The 12,462-nt window shown below is 36.4% G+C and overlaps 1 protein-coding gene and 1 long non-coding RNA gene across 2 annotated transcripts; one reads left to right on the forward strand and one right to left on the reverse strand.

Moving 5' to 3' along the window:
• The first annotated feature begins 4,048 nt into the window (after window positions 1–4,048).
• LOC130992877 (probable lysophospholipase BODYGUARD 1) lies at window positions 4,049–8,234 on the forward strand. Its single transcript, XM_057917636.1, is given in 5 exon segments — window positions 4,049–4,777; window positions 4,779–4,963; window positions 5,778–6,106; window positions 6,323–6,522; window positions 7,555–8,234. Coding segments are annotated over 5 exon segments (1,506 nt in total). The 5' UTR covers window positions 4,049–4,310; the 3' UTR covers window positions 7,880–8,234.
• A 1,037-nt stretch (window positions 8,235–9,271) lies between these two features.
• Window positions 9,272–10,815, reverse strand: LOC130992901 (uncharacterized). Its single transcript, XR_009091459.1, has 2 exons — window positions 9,590–10,815; window positions 9,272–9,505 (listed from the first exon to the last, which is right to left on the reverse strand). It is a non-coding gene; the product is annotated as an uncharacterized LOC130992901 (long non-coding RNA).
• Between the last annotated feature and the right edge of the window lie 1,647 nt (window positions 10,816–12,462).

Here is a 12,462-nt window from a genome sequence, read left to right on the forward strand (position 1 = left end):
TTGCACGGGGTGTAAATGCTAGTTAAAATTAAATCATTTACTTAGCTAGACATCTTAATAATAGATCAAAATAATATTTTCAATAAAAAATAAAATTATTTATTTGACTAACTAATTAATTGACCAAATTTAATTTGAGGTGCAAAATAATTCAGGGATGGGAAAATACATATTATTTCTACTCCTTTTATATATGTTCTCTAGTAATGATAGACTACTATAAATTTGATGTGGTATTGGAGAAGATATGGATAAACATGATTAAAAATAAGGAATAGAGAAAATCGTATAATCATACATGTTAATTTTTTCTAAGAGAAGTATATTGATTTTATCTTATACTATCAGTTTAAAAGTTTGTTTCATAATTCTAATAATCTTTCAAATATTTTCTTCTAATTATTTGCTCAAATATTTAGCATATGGAGAAATGCAATTCTATATTTCTTCAAGTCATTTACTTAGCTAATTAGTATTTGACATCTTAAGAATTGGTCAAAATAATTTTTTTAGTAAAAATAAAACTATTTTTTTTGGGAGAATAAAACTATTTATTTAGTCAACTAATGAATTGATCAAATTTATTTGGAGGTGCAAATAGTTGAAATATGGGAAAAACACGTTGTATCTAATCATTTTATATATGTTCTCTAGTAGGCACAGACTACAATAAATTTGATGTGGGATTGGATAAAAAATAATTAAAATGAGGACTTGAGATGAATAAAATTAAATAATAGAGAAAATCATATAATCATGACAATTTATTCTAAGAGGATACATCAGTTTAAAAATTTATGTTTCAAAATTATAAAAATCTAGCAAATATTTTCTAATTATTTGCTCAAATATTTAACATATGGAGAAATGCAATTCTACAATTCTTCAAATTACGTCAACTTATAATTTTGTGAACTTAAATATTTTCTAATTAAAAAAAAATCAATTACTTAGCCCATTAGCATTGACGTTTTAATAATCGATCAAAACAAAAATTTTAATAAAAATAAAACTATTTATTTGGCCAACTAATTAATCGACCAAATTTAATTGAAGCTGCAAAATAATTGAGGGATGGAAAAATGCACATTATATCTAATCCTTTTATATATGTTCTCTAGTAGTCATTTACTATTATAAATTCAATGTGGGATGAGAGAATGTATAGATTAGAATGATTAAATGAGGATTTAAGATTGTTAGGTCCGGGGGGTCTCGAATAGGTGTATGGGGGGGGGGGAAATACACCTATAGGCTATTTTTATGACTATCTACAAACCTCAATCAGAGGGATCTCAGTCAGAGATAGAAATGAAACTTTACACGCAAACAAGACACCTGTTTAACCGAAATAAGTGTTGACCAACAGGGTTGACGACTGATACTGAAAGCTCTTCAGTAAAGAGTTATCAGTTAAGTCACTGGAACTTAACTGATCCACGTAAGGGCTTCAGTCGTGTTTGCAAAGATGAAGATGATATCTTTCTTCCTTACTATCAGAGGATAGTGAGTCAGATTGATATCATACGCAGCGGAAATTAAACTTAGTTTCGAATAGCCTCGGTGGAGCAGATAGTTGGATTAAGGTTTCTCTTTTCAGTTAGTCAGCATTCAGTTTTATCAATTGAAATAACACAGTTATGAATGTAAAACTGAAAGCTGTAAATAACACAGAGACTTTTACGTGGTTCGGAAAAACTCTTTCCTACATCCACGGCTGGTTGATCAGACCAACAATCCACTCCGCAAGTGCTTCCCTGGTGCACTGCAAACCGTGAACTGAAGATAAACTCTCTCTTCAGCATCTACACACCTCGCGTAGGATTTCCCTACCTACACACCTCGCGCAGGATTTCAGCACCTACACAGCTCGCGCAGGATTTCCTTGCTAAGCACACCTCGTGCTCAGACTTCCCTATCAGAGTTCAGAACACCTTCTGAAACTCCGAGTCACTCAAACACTCTTATGGGGGAGAGGTTTAAACGAGTGCCAACTATACTTACAAAGAACGAGTTCTTTGAAGCAAGTTTGACCTTTGGCTTCTGGGTACACAGAATATATGCCTAGGGTCTAAGAGAATGTATGTAATCAGCAGTGACTGATTTTGGCTTTGGAATTCTCTTCTTCGATTCAAGCTTTGGGCGATTTAAGCTTTAGGCTGAGTAGCTATTTCGGCAGAGCTTCAGCTTATGTCGTTGAATCGGTGAAGATTGAAGTGATCCTCGAGCGCAGTTTGTAGGAGAACTCTTGAATAGATCCGTTGGCGTAAATCGTCCTCAAGATTTCTTCCGTTGGAGAGCAATTCGAATTTGGGCTGAGGCTTCAATCTTCGAGGTTCCTTGTCTGTGTGGAAACGGCTCTCTTTGATGGACAGGAGATGTGACATCTCTGAAAAGTAACCACCAGATAGGAATGACCTCTGCAGAGATAAGATATTGAGATATCTCTGCATTTAATGCGGCTGTACTTGAGCGTACGTGGCTTCCTCTGAACGTTGGAAGATCAGTCCTAGGAGGAATGTTCAACTGATACTTGACTTTAGTATCAGTCCATGACGCGCATTAAATAATCAGTCTTCAACTGATTCTTCAACTGATACTTCAGTTGGTAACTGCAGTCTTCAGTCTTCAGTCTTCAGTCTTCGTTCTTCAGTCTTCAGTCTTCAGTCTTCAGTCTTCAGTCTTTGACACCGCAACTAAACTAGAAACGAACTCTAACACTTGAGTTCAAAAACGATTCTAGTCTATTACATATAAGTCCTATGAATTTTGGTATCATCAAAACAAGGGTTAGGATATTCCACAAGGTTCCCAACAAAGATAAATTAGAATAGAGAATAGAGGATGTGCCACATAGGATCTTGAATTAAGGGAACTCCTTGAATATGTAATCTATTAAATAATAGATTTAATTATCAAAGAGAGATTGATTAGGTGTACGTAATTAACCTTTGTATTTTTTTTTATTTTTTTTTTGTAATTTCTTGCTGAGCACCGCCCCATGAGACCCACACTAAGACGACTCAGTCTCCTCTCCATAAACCAGCCCCCCACCTGAGTGCCACAACTCCCATCCATGGTATGTATACTTTCGTTTCTTATAATGATTGCACTATTATTCCTTATAATGAACTAGATTTTCTTTTATTATTATTACGAGCAATGCTATTACAAAATATGTCTCATCAAACTGAGTTAAATATTTCAGAAAATCGATTTTTAAAAATTTTGGTCCAATTTAAAAAAGATTTAGTTAGTTTTATTATTTTATCCACAATGTAGTTTTTTTTAATATATATATTTTATTTTTATTTTTATTAGTATTATTTTTATTTGTGTACTTACAAAAAAAAATTACTAAAAGTTACCAAAAATATTTCCGTATGAATAAAAAATAAAACTAAATCTTTTTTTTTTGGTAAATCAAATTTTTTTAACATATTTAATTATTTTTTGTTCGGGCATATTTTATCCAAATAATAATATTTTATATCATGTAGAATTGCACATTTCCCTATTTAGCTTAAAAAGAAAAAAAAAAGCCTAAACAAGTAAAAAAAATCTTCCTCGAAGTGGAAGCATATGATCCACATTTAGTGAGCGAAGTTTGGCAACATTGAGTATGGTGGGGAGTCATGTGGCTTGGACTATCACCAATAAATGCAAGACCCTTTTGGGCCCGCTGCCGTTTGAAAAATTCCGCACTCATTAATTGCAATTTTTCTACCGCCTCCACAACTGCTTTCTCTACAATATATGATTATTGTAGCATATATATATTGGTGAATTTGTATACAAAATTGAATCACAAGACTTCGAATTTCCATATATAATCAATGGTCCACTACTAATCTAACAACCAACACTGCAACTAAATATCTCCTTTGAAATTAAAAAGAAGAAGAAAGAAAATATAATGAATTGCCCCTAGTTTCGATTTTGGTCCACCATGCAAGAAAGTACATTGTCATAAATTTGAAGAAAGTATGGTTTACTTGTGGTAGTCACAAATATTAGTTATACTTATATATAGAGGAAGAAAAAGAAAATAAAAGACAGATACACACATGTAGTTTATTGCATAGAGGTTAGATTCTTTGAGAAAAACTTGTATCTCTCTTTGCAGGAGGTTCAACCACCACCAACTTTTTTTCGCTTGCTGATTTTAATGAATTCATTTTATCTGCAACCTATGTTTCGTGTCAGAGAAACCCCCTTATTCTTCACCCTGTCCCTCTCTCTCTCTCTCTCTAACAATTGCATTTGTGGCCTATAATTCAGTACCCCTTTCGCTCTTCTGCTTTCCTTTTATGCTCCTCGCATTCTTGCACGCAAATACCCCAGAAACGAGCTTCTCTAATCATGGCATTTTTCTCACTTTGATTTCTCCAAATTCTCGATTTTTTCTTTATTTTCCGAGGAAGATGATAATGGCGGTGAAATCTACCGCGAGAATGGGAGGGAGATTGTTGAATGAAATCTTGAGTTTCTTAGTGTTCAGTGTGTTGGACGTGGTGGATATGATTCTGTGCTACGTTTACAAAGTGGCGGATTTCTTCATCGAGGCGGAATGGAAGGCGTGCTACTGCTCCTCCTCCTCCTCCTCCTCGGCCGTGGCCGGCGGTGGCAAGATCGTGGTGTCGGAGGCGGGGGAGTCCAAGATCGTGCGGCTGACCTGCAGCAAGCTGCACCTCGAGGAGATCTCCGACACGCTCTACACGCGCCCCTCCCTCGTGTCGGCCGTCTCAAAGTCCACCGTCATCCGCCCTTCCCGGAGGACCGGCCGTCCGGTCGTCGTTCACGGTGAACTCGACCGTTATCAACATGCTGCAGGGTAGGATTGGGCGGCTGCAGACGCTTCCCATTCCGAGGTGGTCGGATTGTAACTGCAAAACTTGCACCTCATGGACTGCTGCTTCATGCAGGGACACTCTCTTTGTCAAAGTTGACGGAGCTCCAGGAGGTATCAATCATGTCTCCCCTCTCATACCAAATCCTATTTCATCTCCTTGTTTCCAGCCGTTGGATGATAACATTTCAACGGCTGGAATTGGAGATGAAACACGATGATTTTGAAAAATCATCGTGTTAACCTATTAATATACCCACTTTTGATAAAGTATATATCATAAATATCAACTTCAATATAAACATGTAGATGATTTACTTTTCTATGATGACAATGGCGGTTGATAAAAAAATAAAGAAAAAAAATTAAGTAGATTAAACATATTATTTCATTTGTTTCAATAAAATTGACATCTATTATATTTTGTACTGTCCGATTACAAGTGACATATTTTCATAAATAGCAAAAAAAAATTAACCAATTTATGTACTCCTTAATTAACGTGCTCAAAAGTTTTGTGTCACTTATAATGAAAATAAATAAGTACTCCATTTGTACCACCAATTTCGTCATCTTTCACTTTTCACACGTATTAAGAAAGTGTATTTAATCTTCTTTATTAATCAATTTATATATTATGTTTTTAGTTTTTATACCCTTATTTATTACTATGTTTACACATCATTTTCACATTTAAGTGAAACATTAAATAAGGTTGATTTAGTAAAATAATATTTTTATATGACATTAATTAAAAAATTGGACTATCTTTTTGGGACATTCCAAAATGAAATAAAGGACTAATTTCATTGGACGGAGGAAGTATTAGATAATTTTTTTTTGGTATTTATTAAAAATAAAGTGGGCAGTTTAAATTGGATTTAATTTGTTTAATAAATGAAAAGGCGGGGTTGTTTTGGGCGATCAGGAAATGCGCGGGAAGATGTTGTGTTCATTCATGGGTTTATATCGTCGTCTGCGTTTTGGACAGAGACGCTTTACCCAAATTTCTCCAAGTCTGCAAAATCAAAGTACAGATTATTTGCCGTGGATCTGCTGGGTTTCGGGCGGAGTCCGAAGCCCACGGATTCGCTCTACACATTGAAAGAGCATTTGGACATGATCCAACGATCCGTTCTTGAGCCTTACAACGTCAAATCCTTCCACATTGTGGCGCATTCGCTGGGATGCATTCTCGCTCTCGCTCTCGCAGTCAAGCACCCTTCCGCCGTCAAGTCCCTCACGCTGCTCGCACCCGTACGTACCATTTCTCTACTACCTACACTCATCATGCTCTTAACAAATAGTCACCTTTTTGTTGGACTATTAGTGACTACTAAGGTCCCACTAGAATCATGAATGAAATGTTAATTGCACCGCATCTGGTTAGTTAGGAATCAAAACATCTATCAGTATCATTCGCTAATATTGATTTGATGTTTGATGGGGTCGGAAACATTAATTAATTAACAGCCGTATTTTCCAACGCCGAAAGGGGAGGCGGCGACGCAGTACATGATGAGGAGGGTGGCGCCGCGGCGGGTGTGGCCGGTGATCGCCTTCGGGGCGTCGATGGCGTGCTGGTACGAGCACATTAGCCGGACTATCTGCCTAGTCATATGCAAGAACCACCGCGTTTGGGAATTTCTCACCAAACTCCTCACCAGAAATAGGTGCGCAATTGCTCTTACTCTCATCAACCCTTAATTAATTGCTGTCTGAAAAACACACCTAATTAACTATAAACATGCCTACCACTTGCTAACAGTCAAAACTACCCTATTGTTGTTTTTTTTTTTTTTTTTTGGGCGCTATAAATTAACATTTGCCTTGATTTCCACACGTAACATCAACTTGTAGGTGCCATAAAAATGCAAATGGGATCCTTTGTCCCAAATGTAGTGTGTACCTCTGTGTACCACTCTTAATTTCTTTATAATTATTAATTACTTATTATTCAATTTTAATTTATTATGCTTAAATATAATATAAAAATAATTAACAAGGGTTCACTCATCCAATTAGGGTTTACAATTATTTTTTTATATTTATTTGAATTAATAATAGATTATTTAGGTTCATTAATTCAAAGTTAGGATATATAATTTTTAAAATTCTAATTTTTAGTGATAAATATTAATTAGACTTCATAATATAATAATAATTTTTATTTTTACAAAAATCAATTATAAAATAAAGAAATTAACAGTGATACAGGTACACATTACATACTGGGACAGAGGATCACATCTGAAAAAAAAAACGTGATAAAATATTCATCTTCCAACAATTAAATTAAGGGCATCCTTTCATTCACACGCTTTGGGTATGATTGGACAAACCTTATGTACATATGAATTACTGGTGCATCCATCACAATTAGTGTTCATCGATCCTTGAGTAGGGTTTATAATCAATCTCGACATCATAATTATAATTTAATCATATATCAAAGTGTGCCTATTCATTTATTTCAGAATGATCAAACGTATATAGTCGTTAGGGTTTGCTTTCCTAACATAGAATGTTCCCGGTAGGGACCAACATACCCTAACTAGGGCCAGCCTGCCCGAGTAAGATATTACCTAATATATCCATTCATTTAATATCACAACATGGATATATACTAGGTAGGGCAAAATATTTGAGACCACGAACATGCAAATGCATATAAATTTCATTAATTTGATGAATTATAAATCCAGGATGAGGACATACTTGATGGAGGGTTTCTTCCTGCACACACACAACGCGGCGTGGCATACGTTACACAACGTTATATGTGGCACGGCCGGCAAGATCGAAACCTACTTGGACGAGGTGAAGAATCGACTCAAATGCGACATCACCATATTTCATGGCAGAAACGACGAACTCATCCCCCTCGAATGCAGCTACAATCTTCAGTCCAGAATCCCTCGAGCCCACGTTAAGGTTATCGAAAATGAAGATCACATCACCATCGTTGTCGGAAGGCAGGAGGCCTTTGCCAGGGAGCTCGAGGCTATTTGGAGGAATGCAAGCCCTTGATTAAACTTATATATACTATACTATACTATACTATATATACACTACAAAAAAAAATAAAAAAAATGAGAAATGTGATTACCTAAAAATCATCACTATCAACAAAGCTTTGGTTTCATCAAGATTAATTAGGACTAAAGCATATATTGAATATCTGTCCAAGTTTTCTACTATTCCTAATTTCTTCTTGTACGGTCCAGGTTCTATAATTAAATCACCGAATTGAATTATATATTGTTTAGGTGTGCATTTAATTAGATGTTATTCTATCATAGAAGTGGTGTAAGAATTTGTTGTGAGGAGACGGTGGAGAATTAATCGAAGCCAATTCGACGTAAGCCATATATATTTGTTTTAACTATATTTGTTTATTTGTGTCTCTCCAGTTGACTCTACTCCGTGGCCAATAACGAAAGCAATAAATCCTTCTTCACGTTTATTAAATGCAGTCCTTTAGTTGAAGTCTGGTTCGCAGGAGGTTGCTCCATAAATGTAGTATACTAGTGTGTAACCCGTCGAATTTCGACGGGTATCATTTAGTGTTATAATTTATATAAAAAAATGTAAAAAAATATTTTTTAAAATATATTTATAAATTATGGAGATTATTCACTAAAAAATGGAGTAGTTAATATGTTATAGATCTACGTTACACATCGAACTAAAGTGAAAAAATAAATTAAAGAGGACTTTCATCCTTACATTTAGCGAAACGTATATTCCAAAAAATTATTTGTCACCCACTACTATTTGCCACCATACCCGCGACCCGCGGATACCCGTCACCCGTCGGGTATCCGCCACCCGCTATCCGTCGGATACTCGCCACCCACTACCCGTCGTGGCTTAAGAGGTAGGGGTGTTCCTGCTTCTCGGTGTCGACATCCTCCAATCAACCACCCAACAAATGCAATAAATCACCCTACGTAATACTGCAATGATACGATACGTGGACGTAAATACGCTATTTTTCCTACAAACATGATACAATACGTCAAAAATATATTTTAGTTTTCGAAAATCAGCACCCAACCATTAACACCAATTTTTTGAAAATCCAACAATTTAATTGAAAATCATCCCCCATTAGTTACCCACTGCCAAATTGAAATTAAATCCAAATTTATATTGCATAATGGTTTTAGCATATGAGTAACCTGTCCGGTGAGAGTGTGTAATCTGTTGTAAATCCCAATATTAAAGTCTACACAAACAAATTCCATACCTTTTCAATCTATTGCTTTGCTGAATCTATCGACCTTAAAGAGCAATATATATGACAATCTTAATTCATCTAAAAATCGACAATAATATTACAAAAATAAGCAAGTAAAGTTGGATGACAAAGATATAATATTAAAAAAATAAGCGAGTAAAATAATATGAGAATCTTAATTCACCTAAAAATCGGCAATAATATTACAAAAATAAGCAAGTAAAGTTTGATGACAAAGATATAATATTAAAAAGATAAATGGTTCAACACTAATGATTTTGAAAGAAATGATACAGATATTTACAATGTCACTAATGATTTTGAAAGAGAATGATCTCCGGCGGCAGAGCAGGGGGCGGGGCAAACACTAACCGGAGACGATCGACGGCGGCCGGAGCAGCGATTGTGAACGACTGATAAACAAAACACGGATCTATTATGAAATAATATGAGAAAAATAAGAAAAATGCACCAAAAGTTTATGAATAATCACAAACCTTTCAAAATAGGGCAAATACACCGGCGGGGGCGGAGAGGGAGACGGCAGAAGGCGGAATTTTCACTTACAAATGCGTTCAACGATGGCTACTCCTGCTCATTGTTCCTTCTTATTTAAAATACTTCTGATATGGAGAACTTCTTATGCTATTTTATTCCTTCCCATCATTAAATTAAGCTTCAACTTAAAGCTTTCTTATATTCTATACTACTACTTATCTAAATCCCTTTCAACCTAAATGCAGCATGATTCTTCCAGGTCTAAAATCATCTCATAGAGAATGAATTTTAAGACTTACCCTCAAAGCAGCATAATTCTTCCCTTTCTAAAATCATTTCATGGAGTCAATACATGACATATACTCCTTTCAAGACAAAAATGACAGAGAAAGGGATGTGCAAAGAATAAAAAAGTCAAGCAACAAAACAGCTTATAATGTAAAGACAACATCCGCTAGGAAACATGATTCTCTCTTGCAAGAAAAGGAATACATGTTAGCCATGGCATCACTTAACAATCTCTAGAGAAAATATGATGATTGTGGCGTTTACAGTAAGTTGCACGTTTTTCCTTTGGCCACATAATATTCTTTTTTGCATCTTTAGAATATGGAAGAATGACTTGAAACCTGCTATATTTGTTCTATTCCTTATGATTATTCCATCTCTACGGTTCTGTCATGCATGATACATGTATAAATTGAGTGGAGAAATTTTCTTTATTGCAGGAAGAATATTCTCATGATTGCAGGGTTTCTGTAAAAATGATGGATTTATTCAAAGTGAAATGTCTGAATTTGGATGACCATCTTCACTGCCATACTAACTGGCAGGCAGCATATGTATCTGAAACTATAAATATTTGAGAGACTATTTCCATTAAAACAAAAGTGTTACCTCTTCTACAGTTTGGTAATTAACCAATAAAAATCACCCACTATTAACATTCCAAGTGTATGCAGCGCATCACATCCTCATCTTAAAATCTAAGTTACTTTATATCAGATAAGTATTACGCAAAGCTAACCCATAATAAGTTAATAACCCATAACAAATCCTCCAAGATTAGGAACAAAAACCAAAGAATAGCAAAGGAAAATTTTGACACATGATCACAAAGCAACTCACACAATACATCATTAACTACAGCTCATTTCGAAAACAAACAGGGAAGGTAAAGCAATCGCTTACTCCCAGCCCAAAAATCTAAACCAAAACAGGGAAGTTTTGGTTAAAGCAATCACAAGAGTTAATTAACAAAATCTAAACCCAAAAACTCCGAAAATATAAAAGGAAGCATATAGAAGAAGAAGAAGAAGAAGAGAAGAAGAAGAAGAAGAAGGAACGAAGGAAGAAGAAGAAGAAGCTTACCGCCACGGCGAATTGTAAAAAACACGATTGTGGCGTTTAATAATTCAAGGTAATGAATTTATAGATAAAAATCCCAGGGTTTTAAGTTTCCTTTGTTAAAATTCTTTCCAAAAAATTTTCTTCTAAGCAAAAGATCATAACTTGTACAAAACAATGGGTTTTTTTCTTCCTAATATAATTCTTACCATGTATTGCGTGAAAGAGAAATCATTCCAAAAAACGTTCTTTCTAAAGTAGAGAAATCATTCTATATTTACTATTGTAATCTTTCCTAATAGAAAACTTACCATGGAGGAGAAAAACTTACCATGGGTAGATCAATGCAGGGCCGACGCCGCGAATCGCGGTGGGGGAGGGAGAAAGGGAGGTGGAAGATCGCGGCGGAGGCCAGCGGGGCGAATCGTGGTGGGGGAAGTGCAGTTTTGAGCTTTCAACACCTCCATGGTCGGAAATGGTTTGAGATGCTTGAAGAGAGAGAAATATGGGATGGGTTAGATCGATGCAGGGCCGGCGAATCACGGTGGAGGCGGTACGTTTATCGATGGGGGAAGGGAGGTGGCAGATCGATTTCTGGTTTTCTGGTGGTGGGAGGGGCAGATCGGCGGCCATGGCTGCCGTGGTCGCCGGAAGTTGCAAAGAGGCGGTGAGGATTTGGGGATCTAGGGGCGCGACGATTCGCGGTGGGTACCGGCGAGGCCGCGGTGGGGGGAAGGAAGAGCTGGTGAAGCAGATCATGGCGGTGGGAGGGGCGGGGCGCGGTGGGGCAGATCGCTGCAGGGGCTAGGCATGGTGGGTGGAGGGAAGGAGACGGCGAGGCAGATCGCGGCGGTGGGCGGGGCCGTGCACGGTTGGGCAGATTGCGGCGGTTGGTGGAGGGTTGGAGACGGGAGAGAAGAGGATGGGTGCCGGCGCGGCGAACCGCGGTGGAAGGTGGCAGATCGCGGTTGCGACCGGGCGATACGCCGGTGGAAATCTGGTGGATGAATTGGTGAATGTGAGGGTGAAATCTTTTGTGTGTGAAGGGAAATTGAAATTGGTGAGATCGGAAATTAGTGATGGAAAATAACTTAATTAAATAATCAAATATAAAATAAGTGAGGTGGAATTATATTGCCACATCAGCGATAGAGAATTGAGCTAGAGACTCTAGAATTGCAGGGATTTTGAACTTTGAATTCTTAGGTATGCCACGTAGGACCTCGGATTAAGGAGAGCGCAGGATTCCTTAACCGTATTATATATTTGATGACACCAGATAAATCTTTTTCGATTATTTGTGTTGTTTCAAGAAATCATAAAAAAGTGAAAAAGCTAGTGAGAACGAATCTCAATTTCAAATTGATTTCAAATTAATTTGAATGGCAATTTTGTAAATGTATTCAATTAAAGAGGATAAAAATAGCATTTGAAAAACTTTCAACAATATTTAAAATATGAAATATCTATTGTTGTTAGAGCATCCACAATGCAGAGCCAATGTGGGCTCTTAAATGTGATCCCC

Source organism: Salvia miltiorrhiza, chromosome 7 (assembly GCF_028751815.1).
Source record: "Salvia miltiorrhiza cultivar Shanhuang (shh) chromosome 7, IMPLAD_Smil_shh, whole genome shotgun sequence".
Lineage (NCBI taxonomy): Eukaryota > Viridiplantae > Streptophyta > Magnoliopsida > Lamiales > Lamiaceae > Salvia > Salvia miltiorrhiza.